The sequence below is a fragment of the Paroedura picta genome, chromosome 11, assembly GCF_049243985.1.
Source record: "Paroedura picta isolate Pp20150507F chromosome 11, Ppicta_v3.0, whole genome shotgun sequence".
NCBI lineage: Eukaryota > Metazoa > Chordata > Lepidosauria > Squamata > Gekkonidae > Paroedura > Paroedura picta.
This window is the reverse complement of record NC_135379.1, coordinates 14,728,730-14,756,179: the sequence shown is the minus strand read 5'-3', so window position 1 is coordinate 14,756,179 and position 27,450 is coordinate 14,728,730. Positions and strand designations below refer to the sequence as shown.

Below are 27,450 nucleotides of genomic sequence, written 5' to 3'. Positions count from 1 at the left end.
TTTTTGCAGGATGAATTGAAGAAGTTGTACGCACAGCTGGAAATTTACAAGAGGAAGAAAATGATCACCAACAATCCTCACCTGCAGAAGAAGAGGTGCTCGAAAAAGGGCTTGGGTCGCTCGATCATGCGCAGAATCACAGAAATCCCCGAGACGGTCAGCAGACAGTGCTCGCGGGAGGAAAAGGACCTCGTGGAACACGGCGTCACAAAATGTACTGCTCTGGCAAGAAAAAACCCACCGGATTCCACAGGTCACATCAAACCAAAGGAGGACTCTTTGAGAAACAGAGTCTTCTCCCTGAAAAAGTCTCACAGCACTTACGACCACGTTCGAGATCCTGCAGAAGAACTGAACAGCTTAACCACAGAAAGCGTGGAAGTCATAACGGCAGCAGAGAATTCTTTGACGGACTCCCTTCCTGGGAAAAAAGCAGCCAAAAAAGCACCAGAAAAAGTGGAAGCCGTGTCCACCGAGAATGTCCCTTTGGTTTGCAAATCGGTGAGCGCCCACAACTTAAGTGCAGATAAGAAGCCGCTTCACCCAAGAACGTCTGTGCTGCAGAAATCTCTCAGCGTTATTGCCAACGCCAAGGAGAAAACACTGGGGTTAACGGGGAAAGCGCAAAATGAAGAAAGTGGCAAATCCCACAAGTCTCAACCGAAGGGCAAGGATGGGGACAAAAAACACTCGAGCACTGAGAAAAGCGAGCATAAAGATTCACACCGGAAAAACTCCTCCCATCCAGAGGAGTCAAAGAAGACTCATAAATCTGGAATAATGAAGCATCAAAGGGCCAATCAGGGGGCTGAAAATTCTGATGTGGGTGCAACTAAGATGCTGTCCAAGGATGGTGTTGATATAGAAGAAGTTTGTCCTTGGGAAATGTACGACCATTACCCGGGCGCTGCTCTTTCTGAGTCGAAAGTTCAAAAGCATGTTTCCATCGCTTCATCTGAATTAGAGAAACCTCATCCTTCCCAGCCAAAGGGCAAAACGCATCAGAAGACTGTGGAAGGGCATCTGCCTTCCAACCAAAAGAGCACAGATAGACGCGATGTATGCCCTTGGGAGAGCCAAGAGGAACATGGGGCAGAAGACGAGAACAAACATTTGAGCGCCAAGGCTCAGGGAGCTCTTGGGGTCAAAGGTGAGACGGCTAATTTACATTTTGCAGCCAAGGTTTGTGCTGGAGAGCCCAAGGAACTGCCCCCGAAAGCTACAGCACAACCCACAGAAAAAGATTCTATCAATAAACTGAGGGATTCGGCCAAAAACGCCCCTTCCTCTCCAAAAGGGAACGTGCTTCCCTCGGATTCCAGTAAATCGGCAACTAGTAACTCTCAGCCGCCTTTAACATCTCGTGTGGCCGTCTGTCCTTGGGAGTACGAGACGCCGGAACTTCTGAAAGCAGAAAGAAGTATAGCTTTATCGAACGCAACCGGTTTAAATTCAAATAAAACAGCAGCACAGCAGAAATAAGAGGGCTTAGAGAGGGACAAGAGCAGAAGGGTTAAGGGCCAGTAACAGGAGAAAGCCAGAAGGTTCTACAAACTCCAAAAGAGCATCACTGAACCAAGGTGATGAGCCCCTTGAGTACATAGGAACTACAATTACTCTTCTGTGTGTGTTTATTTGATGAGTGCCAACAGTGTTATCGGTGGGATCTAGGACATGAGGCGCCAATGGCCCTTCTTTGTCCGTAAAGAGTTTACATTCCAAATGAATGAAAACATGCTTTTAGAAATAATTTATTTCCTCTTTTTTTGTTGTTGTTGTAAGATGAGTGGGATTGGTAAATAGGACACAAACAGGACATAAAATCAAATGGAATTATTCCTAAAGGAACTACATTGGCTCGACATGAGTATGAATTTGTTGTATGTCATAAAATCTAATGGAGTTAATAGGCCTTGAATCAGCAGAAATGATGCCGGGGGTGGGGGGGTGGGGGGGGGTGGGGGGGATGAAAGGAAATGGATGTCTCTGAACATGATGAGAGAAATTGGCTGTCGCTAAACAAGACACTAAAAGACAACTTGTCTCCTGCCCTCCGATCTGCCCTTGATAGTCCTGCTCACTTAATCCCCCCACCCCAGTTCTATTTTTTCATTGCTCTGGGTTTTTCCCCTTCCAATGTGTGCCGTTTGCGTCAATGTTTGCAAAAATAACTTTGACAGGGACACAACACATTTATGCAATCGGCAGATATTCTAACACTGCAGTTTGCAGTAACTGCTGTAGACCTTTGTTTGTTTTAAGGGTTGTCCCTCCCCCCCTCCCACTTTCATACTTTGTTAGTTTATGTCGTGGGCTTGCTCCTTTACTCTGCTGTGTCCATTGATGAGTCGATGATGTATGATTCAGGGGTTTTATACGAGGTAAGTTTCACATTTGCACTTGTCCATTTGCGCTCATAGACTTCTTTACTAGCAGGAACCAAGTCACTTTATATTGAGACACACCCTGGGATAATAATAATAATAATAATAATATTTATTTTTTTTATACTGTTTAAAAACTAAGCGCTGTTCAAAAACGTACCTCTTTTTTCTTTCTTTCTTTTTCTTTCTTTCTTTTTTTGGTAGAAGAGAGAACTGTCAAATATTATTTATCCTTCCGGAAATATTGTTTTTATCGTTTCTTATCTGTATCTTGCGCGGTATTTCATAGAGAGCCCGGTGGAAAAGGTGGAAGGCTAGAAAATGTATTCGGATGAGTGCGAATCTCTCGTCTGGAATGTTCTCAGGATTCGTTTTTCAAAAGAAAGATTATACTTGGCAGGCCTTTTTCATCATACGGCTACATTTCAAAGGCCGTACGGCTGAGAAGAGGAGATCTTATGAATCCTTCCTGTTCTCACCAGTACCCGTTAAGATGAGAAGAGAACAGCAGGGGGGGAAATGAAGCAAGACAATTCCCATATTTTCGATCGCTTATTAGCATCCTTGTATCAGCTAGGCTTCAAGCACCTCTACTCAGGAGTAGGCCCTGCTGAGTTCAGTGGGGCTTACTCCCTTCAAAAGTGCACATAGCATTGCAGCCTTAACCTGCAAATCATTTTTGTAGTCTTTAATACTAATCATTTTATAGCACTTTTAATGTTGGCTAAAGCATTAGGGTCTCTCCTGTCTCCCCAACGTCACCACCACTGCTGCCCCACGGTGAGATCAACAGCCCCTCTGATGAAAAGTGAATGTGACCTTGAAATGGGCTTCCAGACTGGCTCTTCTTTCTCTCCCATGGAAAGCAGAGCCCCAGTTCTCCTCTAGACGGTGTGGAATGAGGGTGTGAAGAGACACCTGTAGCACAGGTGTGCAAGGCCTGTTTCCTAAATTCTGGCTTTGTAATATCTCCTTGTCTCCTTTTCCAAGTAAGGAATGCGAGGGGTGAGCAACAAAGATGACAATACAATCATTAAGCGCATATAAAGCAGGTGAAAAACAACATTAAAACACAGGAATCGTAGACTGTGCAATGTTGCATGTACAGAAGAAGAAGAGTTGGATTTTGTACCCCACTTTTCACTTCCCAAAGGAGTCTCAAAATGGCTTACAATGGCCTTCCCTTCTTCTCCTCACAGCAGACACCCTGTGAGGGAGGTGGGGCTGAGAGCTCTGATAAAGCTGTTCTCATGGAGCATATCTAACAGGATTGTGACCAGCCCACGGTCACCCAGCTGGCTGCATGTGTAGAAGTGGGAAATCAAACCTGGCTCACCAGATTAGAAGCCACTGCTCTTAACCACTCCACCACACTGGCTCTCAATGGTTGCACATGGTATGACCATAGACCAAATGTGTTTTAACCCAGAGGGTCTTCATTAGTTGTCAAAGAAACGATATGCACACATATAGTGAAACAGTATAATAGTAAGACCTGGCTGGTGGCATAAGAATCCTGAAACATGGAGCTCCCAACCATATGTAATTATTGTATAACTAGCTTCAAAGCCCATTCCTAAGAACGGGTCTTGAAAGGGTCCCCTCCTCTGGCCCCAGCCAGGCAGCTTAAGGTGGCTTTAGGCCACAGCTCACAGCCAGATCAAGTGGGGTGGCCAGGGGCTGGGCAGCTCGTTAGCAGGCCCGGGACAGAGCTCTTTAGCAAGCAGTCAGCAGGCTGGGAAGCCGTTATTAGCAGGCCCTGCTTAGCCAGTTTGGTGTAGTGGTTAGGAGTGCGGACTTCTAATCTGGCATGCCGGGTTCGATTCTGCACTCCCTCACATGCAGCCAGCTGGGTGACCTTGGGCTTGCCACGGCACTGATAAAACTGTTCTGACCGAGCAGTGATATCAGGGCTCTCTCAGCCTCACCCACCCCACGGGGTGTCTGTTGTGGGGAGAGGAATGGGAAGGCGATTGTAAGCTGCTTTGAGCCTCCTTCGGGTAGGGAAAAGCGGCATATAAGAACCAACTCTTCTTCTTCTTCTTCTTCTTCTTCTTCTTCTTCTTCTTCTTCTTCTTAGCAGGCTGGAGGCCCTCATTAGCAGGCCCTCCACCATGGCCCTTTGCCCAGGGCCCTCTCCCCTTACCTGCTGCTGGCTCCAGGCACTGAGGCGGTTCTGAGAGCAATGAGGCTAGAGTGCAGGAACGGAGGGCGGGAGCTGCAGAGGCAGGACCAATCAGGGACAGCCAAACACATTCCACCTCCCAGGCTGTTTCACAAGTATATAGAGAAACCATGGATAAGCATTGGCAAACCACTCCGGGTTGAAACATGTTTGGTCTCCGCCACACCATGTGCAACCATGGAGACTGCAGGTGCAACATGTGTGATTCATATGTTATAATGTTGTGTTGAATCTGCTTTCGGTGCAGATAATACATATTTGTATTTTAATTTTAAGATATATTTGTTGCTTAACCTTTGGGTTCCTGACTTGTTTTCTCATGTTGACTTTTTGTTACCTTTTTTCCTGTTCCCTGTGCCAGTGGCTTGAGAAACACCTGAAGATTTGCGGGCAGGGCCAGGAGAATATGGGAAACACCACCAGTTGAACTTCCACCCACTGACTCTGGATCCTGAGCTAGCTGGGAAGGATGCACTAGCTAGAAATGAGCAGAGGAGCGAAATTCATCCACTGAATATCTGCCTCTGATACCACTTTTATAGGCCCTGTTTTCCCTGGAAATGTTGGCAGGAACTTTGTGAATAATCTAAAGGGTTAAATCAATTGAGATCTGAATCCTAGACAGGAGGGGGGGAAATGCATAGAGGCCTTTAAAAAAACACTAGAGTCAGATAAGATCTTTATTCCAGATTCCAGTTTGAATGCCACCGTATGCAGGACAGAAGTATAATGCAGAATGGGCAAACCACGCTCGGTAATTCTCTGCCCTATTTCTTTGCATTGGTTGCCCCTCACAGGAGCACATTCCATTGGGAACTAGAGCTGTCATAACATATGAAAGTTATATTTTCCCCCAGGGTCACAGATCTCTGTGGTCAGGGCAAGTGCCTTTTCTAGAGACCTCCCAGCCCAACTTCCAGAATGATAACCATAAACATAGCACAGTACCGTGGCATTCTCATGTTAGGTTTTACAAGGAAGAGGAGAAGAAAGACATGGGGAGGCAGATCCATGTCTTCTGTAATGCTGACTTCAAAGCATCAGCCATGGTTTACAGGCCAGGAGTCGGCTGTCCTGCTCAGAGTAGACAATGACACTGGCTTTCAGTCCTCCTATGGAACCTGTACTCAATAAGGGAGGCTTGGTGATCAGTCTGAAAGCATATGATGCAGTTCTTCTGCGGAAGCTGAGTGGGGCTGGTCTACAACGCTACCTGAATGGGAAACTGCCTGGGAATAGGGTTGCCAGCCTCCAGGTAGTGGCTGGAGGTTTCTTGGGATTACAACTGATCTCCGGCAGACAGAAAATAGCCACTTAAGGAAGGTGAACTCTGGGAGGTTAGACCCCATCGAGGTCTCTCCCGAACCTTGCCATCCTCCGACTTCACTCCCCAAATCTCCAGGTATTCCCCGAGCCAGCGCTGGCAACACTACCTGGGAACCATGTAAAAGAAGGTCCAAATATTATCAAACTCAGTTTTACATCTATAGAAGTCAGGTGGAGAGAGAGAGAGAGAGAGAGAGAGACTTTGCCCAAAGCAATCCAGCTAACTTCAAGCTGAACAAAGATTTTGCCCGTTTTTTTTTAAGAAAAAAAAAATGACCTCAACCCACTAGAAATGCTTTCACGCCACAGCTAACCACAGTGACAGATATTTAGACTAATCCTAAGTATAAACTATGCACCACTCTGGCAAAGATTTCTGCGCTTGCTTATTGTTGTGTTCGCATGGCGTAGTGACGCTGAGGAAGCCAGCCGTGCCGTTGACGTACGCATGAATAAAGCTCCGCCAGGACAAGAAGATGAGCTTGGGGGACCATAAGGGCTGCGAACAACAATCAGATGGCATTTAAGCGCCATGTGGGTCAAGCCCTCGGTTGCAGTCCACCTCCCTGGGAGAGTAGGTGGCCAATACTGCTGCCGTTGTGCTCTGGCTTCCCAATCTAACACCTGGGATGTCTTCAGGTAGAGGGAGGTGGTCACGTACGCCAAGGGATGTGCACACAGATTAAGAGCCCTTTCTGGAAATGAATGAGGAAGCCCTTTGGACCACGGAAGCTCTGTTCGTGCACTAGGGCAGGGGTAGTCAAACTGCGGCCCTCCAGATGTCCATGGACTACAATTCTGGAATTGTAGTCCATGGACATCTGGAGGGCCGCAGTTTGACTACCCCTGCACTAGGGCTTCAGAAGTGAAAGTGGCTTGCTAGGTCCAGCTGCCCGATTGCAGGCCCAGCTTCATTATTCACTGCTACAGACCGCTCTGAGTCACATGAATCAGAGCCCTCATCCTCTGGCAAGGGCAGTCAAGTCTGCGGGAGTTTAATACTGCTGGAAAAGAGGGGTGCGTGTTTAACAGGCACCTTAGTTATTTGTCATTTCGTTGTGGTGGCTTTGAAAATTCCAAGGGAAAAAATTGGGGGGGGGGAGGTGGTTACTGTTTTGCACAGGAAATAATGATTTAACATGAAACATTTGACTTGTTTGCCCATCCTTCCTAGAGTAGATCGCTAGGAAATACCCATTTCTTGTGACTTCCCAATGGTGGGCCCTGATCTGTAAAATTGCATGTGACGGCTAATCGGTACAGAAAACCCAGGGCAACATGAAGATATGCCTCAAGAAATGAATCGGAATGGTTACCTTCTATAGTATGAGGGTAGTGGGGATTGTGTTGAACAACCACATGTGCATGCAACCACCGTGGATCTGTACCTACATCTATGTGTGAAGAACAATAACCCGCTCTTTCTGGTTTCCAGTATCTTTCCATGTTGCAGGCGATAAGTTTCTGGATCTGCCCTTTTGTATTCCTCCCCCCCCCCCCGCCCTTAGTGGGTTTCTTTGCAGATTTGTACATTCGGAGCTATGGCTCCACGCACAAAAGGCTCCTATTGCGACATCAAAGGCCAAGGAGAAAATTGGGTGGGCGAGGAACTGAACTGTACTTACCTTCAAAAACGTGTGTATTTTGTCTGAAGTCTCTCAGAAGCCTTTTCTTGAAAAAAAACACAATGTATTTTTCTTAAATTAGAACAAATATATATATCTATATATCTATAAATGCAAATATAAAATAGAGCATATTTAATCGTTCAGAGAGTTTTAAAATATAGACATATTAGAATTGCAGTCCAGCTGCTGAAGAAATCCACATGAAGAAATAAATGGGGAATGCTAGGCTGTATTTGATGGGTGCGGGGAGCTCTCCGGCTGAGAAGAGGGGGAGAAAATAATGTGCTGGTGGATGGGCCCATCCCTCCAGCTGAGCTATGAACTTCATATATGCCTTTACGTGTACATCGATGCATGGGTTGAATGCAGTTAGTTGCCATCTTTACTCCTCTTGAATAGGGGGAGTTTCTTTCCACCTCCTCAGGGCAGCCCTCTGGCCCACGTAACTCTTATTCCCAGCAGAAAGGACTGCTACAGGAAGAGGAATGCGGTAAAGATTTGCATCCACAAGACCATCTGCTAGCCAGTTCCTGAATCCAACCCCATTACATTAAATTTGCACAATACAGGCTGGAACGTAGAACCTTTCCGCTTAGGCAAGAGTGAGGTAAGCTCTTTGTTATGGGTCGCTTTGATGCCTGACCCCCCAACCTCAGTTTTTGGAGGGGGAGAGGTAGGAGCTACTGCAGAGTCCCCTTCCACAAGTGGAAAGCTCATAGGATCCAACCCAATGACTTTTAGTAGCAGAGAAGTAATGACCAATGTGTGTAGAAATGAAAGGAAAGCGCTTGTTTCTTAAGAATTTCAAGGGCCATCCTAAGCAGAGTTCCACTCTTCTAAGGCCACTGAGGTCAATGCATTTTTAAGGGGGTAACTCGGCTTACGGCAGCAGTTAGCTTGAACTCTGTGAAAGGAGAGCAGAATATAGCTGGCTCAGTATTACTGTGCCTATTGAAAAGCCATGTTAAGAATTAAGGAACATTTCCAACATTGCCCATCACCAGTGTGAGCCTTAGGAATCTTATGATGACTCTGTCCAATTCCCTCCCTCACAGGCAAGTTTTCCCTGTTTTTCTTTACTGACTAAACAGCCCTAGTAATGTGTTTTCTTCTTTGCTGAAGAATTCTGGCTGTCTCACCTTGTCATTGTACAAAGTTTTGGCTGCTGGCTCAGCCCAAGAACCTGAGGGAGCACACTATAATTGCACTCAAGATGTTTTGAAAATCAAAAATAACAAAATACGTTATTTAACGTAGAGGGGAAAGATCAGGTGAAATCAGGGCTGAAATTTCTGCAGTAAAACCAGTACATGCACAGACTTTAGTTCTTACGTTTCATGCTAATAAGAGTTTCTTAAGCTTTTCACAGTGACTTAAATGTTTATTTTGAGAGGCTTTTGTTCCATTGTTTTCCCAAACTTCTTTGAGTATTCTCTGACTTATGGTTTCCAGAAGGCTGGTACACTCTTTTCAGTACTGTTTCCCTTTTTTTTAAACCGCCGATACTCAACTTGAGTTCTTAACTGTCTCTTAAGGTCTCCAAAAGCAGTTTATAACCAGATCAGAGATTTCTACACTCTTCAGAGCAAACTCCCTGTTTAACTGGGTAGGGAAAGTCTTTTGCTAGAAGATCTGTCCCCTTTCTGTGGCTCGAATGCAAGTTGCTGTCTTCTAACCACTCCTCCATGTCAACTTTCCCCCAGTTCTCTTGTCTGTGTTAAACTGATCTCAGTCAGGACTGAAAGCAGACTGAATTCTCCTCAGTGTCCAAACTCAGAAGCCTTTCCCTGCTGATCTGATGCTAACCAATCTTGAAACAGCCTGTCACTCAAGGCCCTTTGGCTCTGTACTGAATTAACCCTTCACAATTCTTTATTTTATTTTTCTAGTTTTGTACCACCCCTCTTGACCAAGTCCTCGGGACGGTCTGTATTTATACAGCACATCTAAGTTTTTAAAAGTGCTGTCTGTCACAGAGCTCATCCAGACTCATTTCTTAGAACTGAAATAGATGAACCATTTTAAAAGATACATCCCTACATTCTTTCTCCATCCTTTCCTTACCAGTTCATCTAACTTCAGTCCAGTCTTCTGGGCCGTGTTGACGAGAGATGAAGATTTTGTACTGTTAGAGGCAGATTCAAGATGATTTAGAGGAAGGCTTGCTCAGGAGGGCCTGTTGCCCTCAGCACAACAATACTGATCTAGTACCTGAACATGAAATTGAAGCCAATGAGTAACACTGGGGTAGTGTATCTGTTTCCATGAAAATCTGAATTTGTGACCCTGAAAAGAAGTTGGACAAATTAGCATTGAATCCTTTACAATACAATATCTGGCCCGAAGCAAGAAGGCAAACTTCTCAGACGATTCACCTTGGCTTTGTTTAGAGGTGAGCTTTCATAGTAAGTGAGGAACAGGCCTTGATGTGTATATTTACTTTTTGATACCTTGAATGTTTTCATGTCACTTTAACAAAAAAAGGTAGTCTATTAATGTTACCTAGGCTCACTCACAGTGTGTACTGTAAGCCTGTTAGAAACAGCAATCGGTTTGTAAAATCATATACTATTTCCCATGTTCATGCAGCTACTAACATTTGTGATGCAGCTGTTAGTAATTAACAATTCCTTCAGCACCTTAGAAAATAAAGGAAAGCCAAACACCACTGGATTTTATTAATACTGTACATTGCGACAAACATTTTAGACCTACTATGTCATGGCAACCCAAGTTAGCTTAGTTTACGTTCCATAAATTCATCCTCACCAGCATCTATTAGCTAGATAGCTTTGTTGTCCTATTCTGGAGGTTCAGTTTATGTTCTGCTCAGAAATGCAATTCTAGAATCCCGGCCTTTTCTAGCAGATCTGTGTAGAAGACAGATAACGAATGATTTTCTATGCTCACCAAACATTTGCTAGGTTGTCTTACCCCAAATGCATGAGCAGGCTGTATTTCTCCTTTGTTCTGAAGCCATGGTTTATGAAGACATAGATTTATGCCAATCTTATTAGATCTGTATATTTTATGCAAGAATTACATGCTTTAAAACATTTTTAAAAAGTTATTTACCCATTTGTCAGCTTTGGTGGCATTATGGAACTGGGGGGGAGGGGAAGACACTGATTTTTATATTTGCTGCTCTCCTTAGGTTGTTGCATGCGTCTGACGACAGGTAGGCCTGAGAAAACACTGCCTTTTGACTTTGAACATTTTAGCTACCGACGAGTTGTAGAGTATAATATAAAGCTGTATGTCTGTTCACTTTATTCTGTGGTTCTTCTGAAAAAAAAATTATCTGGCAACCAACAGCATCCACCATGAACTATTTGATAGAGTTATGTTGTAATGTATCACAGCATGTAAATAATATAACTTCTCTGCAATAAAACACATTTCTATGAAAACAGCTCGCCGTACGGGTTTTCTGTGTTTCCAGCAAATTTCTTTCTGGACATGAACCATCTTCCAAGAGCCACTTAAGTTGGCTGAAGAGAAAGCGGCAGTCCACAATGTTGCAGGCGATCCAGGTGAGCTCCAAATATGGGGGATCGAGATTGAAATTGACTCGTCGTCCTGTAAGCCATCTTGGCCCCCTCTCTTCTGTATCCCTATTCTTTTTTACTTTTCTTCACTGTCCCCCCCCCCACCCTCATAGCCCTGAATCAAGACTAAAATGAACTCACTTTGAGAATTTATTTTTGTTGCTAACCTTTAATTCAGGGATCTTGGGGTCCTCTTAATAGTTATGACCACTTGTACTGCAGGACAAAAAAAGTCAAACGGGTGACAATTGTTATGAGCTTTTTTAAACTGAAAATAGAGCTTCACTTCTGCAGAGGTTAAGCTTTCAACTCAACTGACCTCCTTGCTCATCCAGCACCTGCACTCAGCAGGAGACAGTGGACGGAATGAGGACAGCATGGTCCACCCACCCCAAAAAACCCAGGCCCTTGCCCACTCTGCTAGAGATGGCGAGTCATGAAGTGAAGGCACTTTCTTCAAATCACAAGGTACAATTGAGAGGCAATCCTCTAAAACCTTGGCCCCCTTTCCTCCAGTCCCCTGCTCCCATACCCCTAGTCGTATTCAATTTCCTTTGCTGTCTCCCACTCTCTTCTGCCCGCTCCCCTTATACCCCTGAACTCTGTGTGGGTCTTTGCCCCTGAAAATCTTTCTGGTGGTGGAAAGTGCCATCAAATCCCAGCTGCTATTTGACGACCCCATTGGGTTTTCAAGACAAGAACCGAGGTGGCCCTGCCTCTTCATAGTGAGCCCAGGCTTCCTTGGTGGTCCCACATCTAACTACCCAGGAGCTTCCAAGATCTGACAAGAACTGACTAGCTAGAGCCATCCAGACCAGGGGCCTTTCTTTTCAGCGCCTCTTGTTTTCTTTCTTCAGCCCACCTTTTATACTTCCCTGCTACTCAACTACATTCCTACGCTTTTTCTTTGTTTCTACGTTTACCTCCAAGCTCTTAGCTTGCCTCTCATTTGTCTCCGGGGATCCCTTCCTTCCAGAGACTCTCAAGCCATATTTTCCCTCAAGACAGCATGTATCCCCCTTCTGCCAATATCTTGCTAAGATGTTCCCACCTCTCTAGCAAGAAAGGACGGGGCGGTTCTTGCCCCAGGCAGTTTAAGTTACATGAAGCTTCATTCTACTGCATCCATTGCATCCAGGAATTGGACCATCAGTCCATCAGAGTTGGCATTGTCTACTTGGGCTGGGAGTGGCTCTCCACGGGGTCTCCGGTAGAGGCTTTACACATTGCCTATTGCCAGATCCTTTGGAGATGCCAGGGATTGAACCTGGGACCTTCGGCATGCCAAGCAGATGTTCTACCCTCCTTGACCCTCCTTCTCCCTTCATGTCAAGCACTAGAAGTGTGATGCTTTGAAGCCTGACTCTCTTGCCCAATTTCCTGTTATTTCCATATCCTATAAAGGCCCCGGGAATTTTCATCATTTACTGTTTTACTTTTTAGAAAGGCTGAAATCTTAAATGTATTGCGATGAAATTATGAAATAGCGAAAGTTCCTTGGCCAAACAGTTTCTTCCACGGTTGACCTAGGGTAAGGTAGAAAAATCTGCACATTTTAAGACATAGCATTCCCCCGCCATCACCCAGAGCAGAGGGATTTCCTTTGTATGCTTTTCTGGTCCATTGATTACATAATGCCGTTGCATTTATACACATCAAGAGCCAGCCAGAATCCTTCCAGCTCCTTCAAATACCACACAAATGTCATCAGAATCTCTTTAGGGACTTGGCCCCCGCAGAATTTGTCGGTGGAAGTTTAATGACTGTTTAATTTGGGCATTTTTCATTTCTGCGGGAAATGAAAAGTCAAATGCAAACAAGACATTATCAGATGCTGTTCTTCTTAGACTCCCAAAGGGAAAAACCAAGCTGGACAAATAGTGAACAGTACAGACACAACATCCTTACAGGCAGCAAAGTTAAATGATCTGCAACCGGAAAGGAAATCCTTCCCATCTTCAGGGTCAACTTCACATTTTTGTTTGCAGAAGAAAGTCTTTAAGTAGAGCTGCTTAAAAAGACATTCAGATTAGCATCAAGAGCGCGCACTGAGCACCAGAATGTATTATTACATGTGTTCACTAGAAGGCACTTCAGTATCCAATGTCTACTTGGACACACTTACCAGATCCCGACTCCTCTTGTTCTCCCAGCTTATTCTCCTCTGATGCTCTTCAGGCAACCACTTTCTTGTGGTGCCCTCGCTTAAGGACTGTACCTACAGCAATAGTTAAGACATTTTCTGTGATACGTCATTTTCTGGAATGGCTTTCCCGAATGAATGTTGCATCCAGGAAGGTCTGGAAGATGTTTTCATTTCAGAGAGCATTTGGTGGAGGGTTATCACTTAGACAGGAGGCTGCCAAAGAGGTCCAGGGTGTTAGGCAGGCAGTGGCAAAGTGGCTCTGCTTATGGCCATAAATTGGCTGCAACTTGATGGCACTCATCGCCAAAGCTATTTGGGAGATCGGGCTGGACCTGTTCTTAACCCGCCTGGTCTTTTTCTTGTTGTTATCAGTAAATGGTTACATTTTTGTGTCCTTGCCTTGCGGCTAGCTTGAGTTTCATGAAATAAGATGGGATTAACAAATAATAATCTATTTTGTTTGGCTCGACACAATCAAAGCCGATACAGGGATGACCATGAACTAAAAGAAGCAGTCAGAGACAGGGGCGCATGGCCAAGACTTTCCTATAGAATCGCCGATGGTCGGACACGACTGAATGGAGGACATCATCGTCATCAATCTATTTTATATCAAAGCGGACACTACCTAACTCAACATTTTTCAGTCTGGCCAGCAGTTGCTCTCCAATGGAGAAAGGTGGGCTTGTGGTAGTGTCCCCTTCACCAGCAGTCTTCAAGCAGCTGCTGGACAATACTTATCCTGGATGCTTTAGGCTGATCCTGCACTGAGCAGGGGGTTGGACTGGCCAGCCTGGATGGCCCCTTCCAACTCTCAGATTCTATGACTCACACCAGTGTAATTATCACGAACACAATCAGACTTCAGGTCTCATGGCGGAGTAAGTACTGTGGGATCTGAAACCAGATGTTCACGTCTGATGGATAGCATGATTCATTTCAGTTCACATCTAGAGCTGCAGTCTGATTCTACACTCCAGCCAGACTCTGAAGAAGCCATTCAGACAACAGCTCACTCCTACTTTAGAGCGCAGAGCAGCATAGCCATGGCATGATACAGATATTGATAATTCTACAGTTGGCTGTGAGGAGATGGTGTACCCATGCAGGAGGTATTGGCTAAAAAAAAAAAAGAAAGACAATCTCTGTCTCATACCACTATGAGAATTCTGGAATTATCCCTATCATCATATAAAATAATTCCTTCATTATGCATCATCTGTAATATATTGTTCTGAGCTTGCTGGAATTTTTCAGTTCTCCAGTCTGTGAGTCTTTTTGTTTTGGATACAGACCCCTGCATACTAGACTGCTGATTCTGTTTCCAAGGGAGAAGGGAACCCACTGCAAGTTCCCAGGACATGAAAAGACTTTGTCATTAATTATGCAGAAGATTACAGCTAAATTCATTTTTCCTGGTGCTAAAAATAACCCAAAAAGTGTAAAAAAATGGTTCATGTCACTTGCCAATGAGCTGTTTTCTGAGGGTCATAGTGAAAGGATAACACTGTGGAAAAATGGTGTTTGATTCAGTATTTGGTGTGCTGTCATGCGTTATTTGCTGTGCCTTGTCCTTTTCATAGATACAATGTTTATTATGTTGTTATGCCAGTTCTCAATCTCTGGGGACATTCTCCATCTCTAACTCAATAAAATTATCCAGAATCATAGAATCATAGAGTTGGAAGGGACCTCCAGGGTCATGTAGCCCAACCCCCTGCAGAATGCATAAAATTCACAACTACCTGCCCACCCACAGTGACTCCAATTCCATGTCCAGATGATGTCCCCCCCCCAACCCTCTCCAAAAAAACCCCCAGAATCCATGGTCAGTCTGGTCAGGAAGAAATTCACCTTCTGATCCCAAAGTGGTGATCAGCAGTTCCCTGGACATACAAGGATGTTACTAACCATGTTCGATTCTGAAGTTCCTTTCTTCCTCATAATGTCTCTGGTTGTTCTCATTTGAAGGCTGTGCAGCTGTTCATTTATATTGTATCAATGGTCTTTTCCTACCACAACATCATTCATGCTTAAAGCTAGTTAATGGCTCTATATTTAGGCTGCAAACAGAACTATTCTAGCTGCAACTACTTGGTTTTTAAGACCTATTGTGATTCTGCTGTAGGGTAGGCCTGAGGGAAACTTAGCAGAAGTATTTTGTAGAGACATTTATTCACCCAGTTTATGGCACAGGATATCCATGGAATCCCTCTCCAAGTCCATCTTATTGTCAGGGCACCCTTTGGTGTCAAACCTGGCATCCCCCCCTGGCATCCATAGATTCATCCTTTATACACCACATGTCTACCAATGGATCCATGACAGCTGACCTGTGAATAGCCATCTGCCTGGAAATCCAGTATCTGGTGGTTTTGCCCTCAGGGTGGAAAGACACAAAAGCAAAATGCAGTGCTGTGCTCGGCAAAAACCAATTTCATTTCATTAGGAGCAGTGACATGAACATGACTCTTACTCAATTAGTCGAGGTGTCAAAGCATTTCCCAAAGTGCAGAGAACATGATTTCAAATGGACAATCGTATCCTCAGTGTTTCTAGGACATAACACTCGGGTGTTGAAACTGTTGATAAAGAACGGCATCCAAAATATATACGTTCAAAAACGGATTTCCGGATAAAAGGCTGTTTCACGAAATAATCTTCATCAGTCTGCCAATTTTCTTCGGTCTTCAAACTACTTCAAGCATTGTTATCCACTAGAAATGTAAAAACAACACCAATAATAACATAGGCACAAAGTGCTGGACAGTGGGCACTCTACTGACAAAATATTTCTACCCTAGTGGGATTCAGGCCTTGAACTTTATAATAGGAATAATTCTTCTTGTCTTCTATATAGGCTGATGAATCTCCTAAGCATCATACGTCATTCTTAGGAGGAAAACAAACTTAAAGGTACAGAAGTTAATGTTATACCTCAATACAATTGTAAGATATCATGAACCATTTTGAGTAACTATTAAATAACAGAGCTGACGTCTTCATCCACTGGGATTGATGTATTTACAGAGTCTACCTCCCTCGTTGCTTGGGAAAGGTAAGTGGGAGGCGAGAGCTTGTTCCAAGACTGCCATTGGTTCTTCTCATATGGCTTCTGGGCAGTGGTAGATTCACTAGTCATGCTGCAAGCATGCCTAAGGACTTTGAAAAGCCTGAGGGAGGAAGGCAAGGAGGATATGTTGGGCCTGGCTCCCAGCTCAGAAATGAATAGAGGCAGAGGAGAGGAGCTGGAATAGAGTGCTCCTCAACACCTGTCTTGTGTGGCCAAGGGAAGATGCTTCATCCAGGTCAGATCCTGGAGTATGAAAAGCACAGTCTAGAACTCGACAGTAGCAAATCATATACACCAATTCATATGAGGCTGGGATGCTGCTTGCGTATGAAACTACCTTGCTGTTTCCATGCTATATTATATCTTTACTTTGGTTTTTCATACGATCAACTGTGTCCCTCTGTCCTGGATCCAGCCAAACTGGGTCCACATCGAAACTGGCTTCTGTGCTACAGATCTGGCTGATGGCTCGGGAACTGTACGAGCAAAATAGATGTAGATCTGGATTTTGCTGCTGGATGAAGAGATGACCGTGTATTCCCATCCTCTTACAATGTAAGTGTCTCGATTGCTTAGTCATGTGACTCACAAATGTTATATGCAATCAAAGTGTGAGTTCATTGGTGGAATTATTATTATTATTATTATTATTATTATTATTATTATTATTATTATTATTATTATTATTATTATTATTATTATTATTATTATGACAAGCAAAAATATTATGATATTCTTCATTGGGATATGTCTACCCGAGCTCTGTACAAGTTTAATAGAGTGCACCTCCCTTTAAGGTTAAGACATATGGCTGAGGATCCCACTGAGAATGCACGGCCCTATGACAGGATCAGACCTTATAGTGCTTCTGAGATGCTTCCAGATCCACATTTGGTGCATTGTTGTCCTGTATCTGTTGCATTCCTCTTTTTTCTTTTCAACATCTCCCATTTCGAGGTCCCTGAGCTCTGGTCTCCATGGTCTTCCTCCATCCGAAACTCCCTCCAGCCCTTTGGCTTCATGCCCTGCAGAGAGGTAGATTCCACATACTATCCCTGCCTATCCGATCTAGCAGCCTGCCAGAGAGGAGCATACATTGCACTGTGGATCCCTGTCACGGGACCCCAAAGGCAAGCCGCGCCCTCTCCCCTTTTATCCTGGCCCTGGTGAAGCCATCTTGGGCACATTAGATGATCCAGGAATGAAGGCAGAAACAGCTGAGGGGGCAATCACAGATCCCTCTCAGTTTTTAAAAGGCAAACGACACATGAGTAAGCGTGGAACAGGGGCCACGCAGGAAGCAGAGAGCTATTTACTTATTTATCATACTAGATCCCCCCCCCCCGCTGTGGCTTCCCCCTAACTCTACCCCCGGCCGTGGCCTTCCCCCCCCCAGGCCCAGAAGCTGTGGGTTGTGCGCCCCCTCCCTGGAGCCAAACGCATGAGGAATGTGGCTGCAGTTCTGCTGATTGCGCGGTCGGTAAGGACTGACAGCTGTTAAGGGTCCCCAATATAGGGGGGGGGGTTGGGGCGGGGCGGGAGGGAGGGATGGAGCTTGCCTGGGCCACCCAGGGTGGGAGCAAAGAGCATCTGGCTGTGCCCATTCCGAGGTCTTATTTGCTCCGTCTTGTTTGCTCATTCCAACATTGTCACCGGTGTTTGAGCAAAGACAAGAACAAACCAACCCAAAAGGCTGGAGCTTCTGCTTCCACTGAGTTTACACTCTCATCCTGATAACGGGGATTCAAGAGAGGAGAAGCCGGCCTCACCGTTGATGAATGTGCATGCACAGTCTGCGTTCAGCCAGCCTCTTGGAAAGGTTATGATGGGGCAGGGATTAGGCAACCTGGCTTCCAAACGTAGAGGACCAGGAGCACCATGTCACCCTGGCAATAAAGCCGGGGGGGGGGGAAGGAAAGAGTCCCATTGCCCCCTGATGTGTTCGAGGGGCTCTTGCCCACCGCTGGGTGGAGAATGTCTCCCCCTGCTCATTGTGTTGTGGATTTCTCATCCTCCTCCCTTTTCCCATAAATTCTTAATTTTCTCAAGGGGATTAAAATCAGTTATTAAGATAGAAATGAGAGGAAAGCTGGGGCGGGGGGGGGGGCAAATGGCCATCAGCCCGTCCCCGGCCCATCCCCCATGCTTATAGAAAAAACAAAACACCACTTGGATATTTGGAAATCAGCACCACCACTTTCCCAGGGCACAGAGCGCAATTCTAACACTCGTTGTGGCAGAGGAAACTGCAGCTAAAGGGAAAGCTAGAAAAATCTGGTTGGGAGGGATGATTTTTTCCCCCACGGATCTTTTTTGGACTGCAAGTGTTCTATAATTAGATCTCCAAGAGGGAGGCTGGCAGAACTTGTGGGGGAGGGGGAATCCATGCTGCAACTCCGGCTCATCCCCACCTTGCTCCCACACACCCCTTGCTCGCTTCAGCCCCACCCCCCATCTGCAGATGGAAGTCACTCCTGCTAGGATGGCAGGTGCAATTCTGAATTGCTGCAGCAAATAAGGAGGGGCAGGAGGAGAAGAGTTGTTTTTATATCCTGCTTTTCACCCTTCAAAAGTAGTCATAAAGTGGCTTGCAATCGCCTTCCCTTCCTCTTCCCACCACAGACCACCCTGAGAGGAACACGGGGCTGAGAGAGCTCTAAGAGAACGGTAACTGCCCCAAGGTCACCTGGCAGGTTTCAGGTGGAGGAGTGGCAACTCCAACCCGGCTTTCAAGATGAGAGTTTGCCGCTCTTAGGGTGCATTCATTCATTACTGTGGTTTCCTGAGGCTCAAAATACAGTGGACCGGGCGTTGTTTTTTAATGAGTGAAATGTCCTTAGTCTGATTCCAAGACTGATGCAAGAGATGTCAATCATCAGAACAGCACAGTGAAGTATTAATTTTCTCAACATTACACTCTTTGCATTGCCTCTAAGTCAAGCTAGCACAAAAGCAAAATGCAAAACCCTTTCTGAGACCCCCCCCCCCAATCTTGCTCCATGAAGAGGGGTAAAAAACCAAAACAAATCAACAACAAAAAAAGCCAGAAACCATAGAAACACTCTTGCCTCGTGATTAAAGATTAGCTAGATTAAGGCCAGGCCCTTAATAGAATCCCTTTGTAGAATTAAGTTCATGACCAAAGGGCCAGCACCCAAAAGTCCCTGGCTGCTCTGATTTTTTTTTATTGATCATTTGTCAACCACTTTGAGCCAAGATGAAATAGAAATAATAATAATAATAATAATAACAACAACAACAACAACAGCAACAACAACAATAACAACAATATAAACATTACAATAAAAGAAGTTGGGTTTCATACTCCACTTTTTAATATTTTTATACTTCTACTAGGATAGAAGTTGGTTTTATACCCTGCTTTTCATGGCCTGGAAGAGCCTCAAAGCGGCTTACGATTCCCTTCCCTTCCTCTCCCCACAACCGGCATCCTGTGAAGTAGGTGAGGCTGAGAAAGCCCTGTTATTATAACTGCTCAGTCAAATAGCTCTATCAGGGCTTTGATAGCCCAAGGTCACCCAGCTGCCTGCATGTGGAGGAGGAATGAACCACATTACTCACCACATTACTCTTCAGCACTGCACCATTATGCACCCAACTCCATCCCTCTGAGGCTACTGGGAAAAGGTCTTGAAGCAAATCTCAACAAATGGGTAAGCCAACTATGAAACTATCTAGTCCTTCCTGTACCCCGATGCCCAGAAGTTATTGTTTCCAAACTAGGAAAAATTAAGATGACAGCGAGATATACAGACAAAACCAAGCTAATTTATATGGTGTCTGTTGTATTTATTCTTCACTCTTCTTCCATATCACTTCAATGGCTGATCAGAATAACATATGATGGCTTCTTAGAGCAATAGTTTATAAATAGCTATATGTTGTCTGTAAGTTTTTTTAGGAAAAAAAATCCTTGAAACGGAAACACATGGAGCAAAGAATATTGCAGGGTCGTCTTGTCAGATCCGTTTCAGCAAGCGTTTGAAATCCGGTGCTGCAGCGCCCCCTAGTGCACTTGCGTGGGAACAGCCACAAGAGAAAGGAGGCTTCTTTTTGGTTAGTCGGGACTGATCAATAGGAATCTGGTTGTGCACGAATAACTAACACATATTCATTTTAGCAGAAGGTCTCGTGTAATAGAACCCATTTCTGACCTCATCAGAGCCTTTAACATTTTTGAAAGTGTATCACTGTTTTATTCCAGGATAACATTTTGGGGAACAGAGCCTAAGTTAACATTTCTTTTAAAAAGGACAACATTCAGCATAATTGTTCATATACTGGGTTGTGCTACTGGGTGGATGTTGCAGGGCTTCAGCAAAATGGAAAAAATGTCCTGATAGGACAGAATCTTCACTGCCCCTCCCCCCCCCCCAATATTTGGGCATTTGGGCTTGTGCTGTTGCCATCGTAGGTTAGAAGAGACTTGACCATATTTAACACAAGCACAGGATGCGAAGAGGACTAGAAACGGTTCGGGGAGAATGTATCATAGGTAATTTTAAACATCATTCTAATTCACGGGTAGTCAAACTGCGGCCCTCCAGATGTCCATGGACTACAATTCCCACGAGCCCCTGCCAGCGATCGTTGGCATCCAAGATGAGCATAGAATCAGTCTTCCTGGATCAGACTTTTGCATTATAAACAGAAATTGGGATTCTGACAAATGCGTTTATATTTAGAATGTCACGTGGTGGCGATAAATATAGGGGTTTAAAGAAAGCAAAAAGCTGCACTCGACAGACAGCAGCCCCCTTTCTTGCTTGCATCATCTGACAAAATCCACTTGAATGCTGAGGTTAAAGAGGACCAGAAGATCCTTTATGTTAAAGTGGGAACGAATGGCTGTGAGCAGATGATGCAGCATTTAGAGCAGGGGTAGTCAAACTGCGGCCCTCCAGATGCCCATCGACTACAATTCCCAGGGGCCCCTGCCAGCATTTGCTGGCAGGGTTCATGGGAATTGTAGTCCTTGGGCATCTGGAGGGCCGCAGTTTGACTACCTCTGATTTAGAGTTATCATTGTGGATGTAGCATTGGCTTGGGTCCTAAGCAGCATGAACAGCATCTCATCAAAGGAAAGTGACTTCCATATTCCCCCTTCCCACCACTGACTTCTTTCCCCATCTGACGTTTTGCTTCTGAGAGTCAGGGGGTCTAAGGGGAAACAGGGGGCAATTCCAAGGTCTATGGGGGAAGGGAGGAAACTGGTGAACATCACCTTCTCATCCTCTGCCAACAGAATCCTGTTTTCAGTACAGTCCTAAATGCAATGATGCCTTTTCTGAATGAATATAAATGGAAGGAAGGAAGGAAGGAAGGAAGAAAGGAAGGAAGGAAGGAAGGAAGGAAGGAAAAGAAAGAAAGAAAGAAAGAAAGAAAGAAAGAAAGAAAGAAAGAAAGAAAGAAAGAAAGAAAGAAAGAAAGAAAGAAAGAAAGAAAGAAAGAAGGTTGTGATAATCTTTCCTGCACCTTTGTACAGCCTGACATGAAGAAATGGAACAGGTGAACCTGGGATGCAGGTAAGTGATGGAAGAAGCTTCACCTGCTCAGTTTTGATACACCAGGCTGCTTTTTATTTTGCTGTTGTTAGGTGCGAAGTTGTGTCCGACCCATCGCGACCCCATGGCCAATGATCCTCCAGGCCTTCCTGTCCTCAACCATTCCCCGAAGTCCATTTAAGTTTGCACCTACTGCTTCAGTGACTCCATCCAGCCACCTCATTCTCTGTCGTCCCCTTCTTCTTTTGCCCTCGATCGCTCCCAGCATTAGGCTCTTCTCCAGGGAGTCCTTCCTTCTCACGAGGTGGCCAAAGTATTTCAGTTTCATGTTCAGGATCTGGCCTTCTAAGGAGCAGTCAGGGCTGATCTCCTCTAGGACTGACCGGTTTGTTTGCCTTGCAGTCCAAGGGACTCTCAAGAGTCTTCTCCAGCACCAGAGTTCAAAAGCCTCAATTCTTTGATGCTCGGCCTTCCTTATGGTCCAACTTTTTTATGGACCAATCTAAAAAAAAAAGGAAGCTGCCATCCCTAAGGGTGATTCACTCCACTGCACCAGCTGCGTGAAAGTCTCCCGAACCGGTACATTTTCTCCCTTTTGTTTGTGTGCCCTAATGTTAAATACAGGCTGCATCGAAACAAAAATAATAATGACGTGTTTTGTTCCTCCGCTGGCAAACCACAGCACCTAATGACGGCTCCTGGAGGCACCTGCAGATTGGGCCGGGGAAAATTTAAGTACAGCTCATTATTGTCATCGTCTGGGGTCAGGAGGCAATCAATTCTGGCTGGTGACACACAGTTTGATTTACCAGCTGAGTGACTCACGGCTAATTGAAGATTTGTTGCTGTGCTGAATGGGTAATGACAAAGTGGAGGCTTCCTCCTGAGGCCCAAGATAGCGCATCAGAAGAAGCGGGAGGACAACTGGGGAAGTCTGGGGCTTCAAGTGGTGGTTAAACATGGTCTGCTTTTCATGAACTGTCGGCCAGAGGCTTACGCTTTCCCCTTTTGTTTCTTGTCCTGGCTTTGGCCAAATGGGGTTGACACAACTGTCAAAGCCGGGAGACAAAGTTGGAAGAGAGCACTTTGTCGTAGCCTTGAAGCGAAAAAGGAACTGCTTGAATTTCCCGGGGTGTAAATAGAAATGAGAACCTAAGGCGGTTTACCTTAGACATTGTGTGCTCGTAGTACACCTGCTAACCAAAATGTGGCCACACAGTAAGTGAGTTGAACAAAAAGAAATGAGCCCACGCTGTAAATGTTTCCCTATTTAGTCTTTCGTATTTCATGAGGATTATACAGCGCCTTATTTATGTTTCCTTTATCCTGTTGATAGAAAATGCTTAGTTCTCCAGACAAAGTTCGATGAAAACAAGGTGCTTTTCGGAAATGGCTTGAGAACTACGACTTGAGGGTTCATTCCCTAAACGATAATATCTTTTGTTTATTGTGGAATGGAAGCTATTTGATTATACTAGTAAAATTTCTTCTTTACATTTTTTGCCTCGTAGCAAACCTGCTGGCAAAAATGCCAGAGACAAAAAATCCCAATTTGAGTTTTTATGGCAATACTTATTCATCCTAAACTTTAGCTTATTTTGAAGCAGAGTGTCATCCTCAAATGCTACTGAGCTCAATTTCTATGGAGACACATACTGGGGCTCGGACAGGTATTAAGCACCTGGTCATCTCCCTTGGAAAGACCTCCTGCTTCTTAAACACAGGGTGTGTGACAACAGACTCCAGTTATGGGGTCTGTGCACAGTGAAAAGTGTTATTTCATTATTTTTTCCCCCTTAACCTTGCTTCAGCTCCTCCATGCCTGCTTCTTTATAGGGAAAAAAGCACGGCTATGACAGAAGGATGTTATTTGGGACTGGTTATTAAAGGAAGGGCCCTGAAGGATCATTGTCCATGGGGTCACGATGAGTTGGACATGACTTCACACCTAACAACAACTTAAAGGAAGGGTAATGGAACTCTAAAATCAAGACCAAAAACACCTTAAGAGGGGCCCCATCCAATGTCTACCCACCCCCCATCATAACTAACCCCTGCAGTCAGGATTTAAGGGATAAAGCCGCTTCTGAACTGGGCTTCTGTGCTTCGTGCCTTAGCTAATGATTCTGAAAGGTTGCTACTGCCACCTCCTGTAAAGTGTATTGCAGTGATCCAGATGGGAGAGTATAAAGCTGTGATGATGGAAGGTCACCAGCACTGAACCAGGCTAGAAGGTTCACGGCCTTCCCAGCAAGAAAGGGAAGGCATTCCCAAGGACCAAGCTGAAGCCGGTCTTCTCAGAGGAATGTTCCATTTTATCCCGTGGGGCACGGTACTACGGAAATGGTTTTCGAATCGCAGTCCTAGACCCATTCCACATAGACTAGTGCAGGGGTAGTCAAACTGCAGCCCTCCAGATGTCCATGGACTACAATTCCATGTATTGGTGACATTGCAGCTCAAGCTTCATGATAGCCTTTCCTGGTGGCTTAACTATTTTGTTAGCATATTTTGTTAGCTAGTACAAGAACCAATAGGTTACAGTTGTCAGGATAACAGAACCAGATGTGATTATTAGCAACAATAATTGGGCATGCGTTTGAAACAAGAAGGATAATCTTTTTTAAAAGTTCATTGCTAGGGATGTGATGACCAAGCCCCATCATTTTTTACATCCGCCATTTTAATTGTAATTGTAATTTTTGGGGGTACTGTGATTGTTTTATGGGGTGTTTAAATTGATTGTATTGTAGATTTGTATTGTGATTGTTTTGTGGGTTGTTTTAAATTTTTATGATGTTTTAATGTTAAACCGCCGCAAGCCAGCTTGCTGGGAGCAGCGGTATACAAATCTAACAAACAAACAAATAAAATTTTTATGGCTGCTAGCAGCAGTGGCTAAACTGTGGCTCACCAGATGTTCACGGACTACAATTCCCATGAGCCCCTGCCAGTATGGTGCTGGCAGGGGCTCATGGGAATTGTAGTCCATGGACACCTGGAGAGCCAGTTCGTCCACTCTTGGCTGTTACTGTAGGATGTTCTCCCTTCTGACATTGTTCCATATTCCTGCGGGGTAAATGCTAACCAAAACCTCTTGGATCCGAGAGACTGTTTGTTGCTGGGGTCCTTTAGAGCAAGCCCTGCTAACAGCATTTTGCTAACGATTTTTATGCAGCCAACAAAGCTTCTCCAGCGGCCCTGCTGAAAGCAAGGACATTTTGTATATCTTCTCAAGACGAGCTTCTGGGGCGTGCAGTTTGCAGAAGTGCTTTCTCTTTCCAGAAGATGGTGCTGTGCCTGAACGGAAAGCAGAAACCAGCCTAGCCTTGCCATGATGCTAGCTGGCACAGAAGCATGCAAATTATTCATTGGATGTGACTCACTGGCAGGTGCTTTCCGTATTTGCCTTGTATATTTTGTTAGCGCTTTTTAAAATTCATGAGTCGTGCCTAATTTTTTAAAAACAGTCTTTGCTCTAAAAACCTCAGGGCAACGTAAACATGCAATTTTTTTTAAAGCAATAACCAACATTCCCTCTTAATCACCTGTGTACGTTTGTGACCTCTGTGGGTCAGGAATGTTCCTTGAGGTTTGAAGATGGGGCCTCAAGGCTCCAAGGGTGGGAAGAGCTTTCGCCATGTAGCCAGCCCCCAGGAAGGCCACAGTGCAGCAGGTGTGCATCCTAGCACCCATTGTTTCCCTGGGTGCAACGGGCTATGCCTTCATAGAATCATAGAGTTGGAAGGGACCTCAGTAATAATAATGTTGGAAGTGTCTTGATGGCATGTCACACCTGTGCATATACATATGCACACACACACTCTCAGCGCAAAGGTTTGGCAGCAGCAACTTGCTCCTGCCAGCAAACGCTGGCTGGGGCTCATGGGAATTGTAGTCCATGGACACCTGAAGGGCCGCAGTTTGACTACCCCTGCTCCAAGTGGTGGAATTTCTCAGTAGTCATTATTTTGATCTCCTTGATGTTCAGCTGTAATCCTGCTTGGATACTTTTGCTTTCAGGTCTTCACTATTTCCTGCCAGTAATGTGGTATCATTTGCATATCTCTAATTGTTAATATTTCTTCCCCCACTTTTGACGCCTTCATCTAGATGTAATCCTGTTTTCCACTGATGTTCTACATACAGAACAGATAGGGTGAAGGTTTAAATAGGTGGCTTTTGAAGAAAACAGAGCCACCTTTTCCATGGGTCATCTCGGAGGCCTCATCCTGCAAAGAGTTAGTTGTCCCTGATCCTGCAAGGAAATATGGGTGTGGAGGCAGCAGGCCTGCGTGGTAGATGAAGAAGAAGAGTTGGTTCTTATATGCCACTTTTCCCTACCCGAAGGAGGCTCAAAGCGGCCTACAGTCGCCTTCCCTTTCCTCTCCCCACAACAGACCCCCTGTGGGGTGGGTGAGGCTGAGAGAGCCCTGATATCACTGCCCGGTCAGAACAGTTTTATCAGTGCCGTGGCGAGCCCAAGGTCACCCAGCTGGTTGCATGTGGGGGAGTGTAGAATCGAACCCGGCTCGCCAGATTAGAAGTCCGCACTCCTAACCACTACACCAAACTGAGCATGAACTGCAGGCCTGGTGCCTCTCCTAAGCAGGGTGCTTCTTAAAGGTCCTGGACCTGCAACCATCTTGCCAACTAGGGAGGAGCCCAAGTGGCGTTGGTGTTTTGGAACCGAATCCTGAATGTCTGAAGAGTGGCTTTCCCTGGGGCTGCAAAGACATCCGAACCCCGTGACAGGATTGCTCCTGGAACACGGATACGTTCTTTCATTAAATCCTCTCTCGTTGGCTTGCAGTGCGTAGCATCACCCTCCTAACTGTTCAAGGGAGGTAGAAATGTGCGCGGAGCAGATAATGGGCTCCTTAATCCACTTTTGTTTGCTATGCAGAGGAAAGCAGTTCAGAGCCTTCGATTTTCACTCGGTCATCAAGCCCCGGCCAAAGATGTCCCTTTGTTTCTAACAATATCACATTTAAGCATCTGTACTGATGACCCTCATAGCTAGGCTTATGGTAGGACTTTCCCTTTGCAGAGGAGCAATCGTTAGTTTGCAGGGCATGCATAGTCTCTTTTGATGCACATGGCTGCCCCCTCCCATTCTTGCATTCCTCCCCCCAAGGTCAGAATTACGTGCATCGTTCCCAGGGAGAACAGGTTTGAGGCATGCTCCGCTGCCATGCCTGCTCTGCCCAGCCGTTCTTGCTGAATCACAATGTCTTTTCTCTCTCTCCCCCCTCCTTCCCTTGCAAACAGATGAGTCTGCTGCCTTTTAAGCATTTTAAGCAGCCTTTGGGATTACCTTATCAGCTGCCACCAGATGGAGCCTATCAGAGCCACGTCAATCATTCCACACCTGTTGATCTCGTAGGGAGCCCCAAAAATTAATTGCATGGAAATGTAAAAGCAAGGAGGCAAGATGAAGCTCACGAGGGGGTGTGGGGTGGACAGGAATGAATGCAATCATGAAAATAAGTAGCGGACATTAACAAGGACCGGAGGAGAGAAGGGGGAAGGAAAAGCCATCGCCTCCTAGTTGTTGGCCTGCTGGGACAGAACTGAGGCGTGTTGTTCAGAAATAACGAAGGACAAAAGCGTTCGGAACAAAGCAGGAAAGATG

The 27,450-nt window shown here is 45.2% G+C and overlaps 1 protein-coding gene across 1 annotated transcript in view; it reads left to right on the top strand.

The window, feature by feature from the left end:
• GPR158 (G protein-coupled receptor 158) overlaps positions 1-6,651 on the top strand; it is a 118,129-nt gene extending 111,478 nt beyond the window's left edge. The window contains exon 11 of the mRNA XM_077303043.1: positions 10-6,651. Coding sequence (XP_077159158.1) covers positions 10-1,482 — 1,473 coding nt within the window. The 3' untranslated portion in view covers positions 1,483-6,651. The remainder of the gene's footprint in view (positions 1-9) is intronic.
• Positions 6,652-27,450: the final 20,799 nt, after the last annotated feature.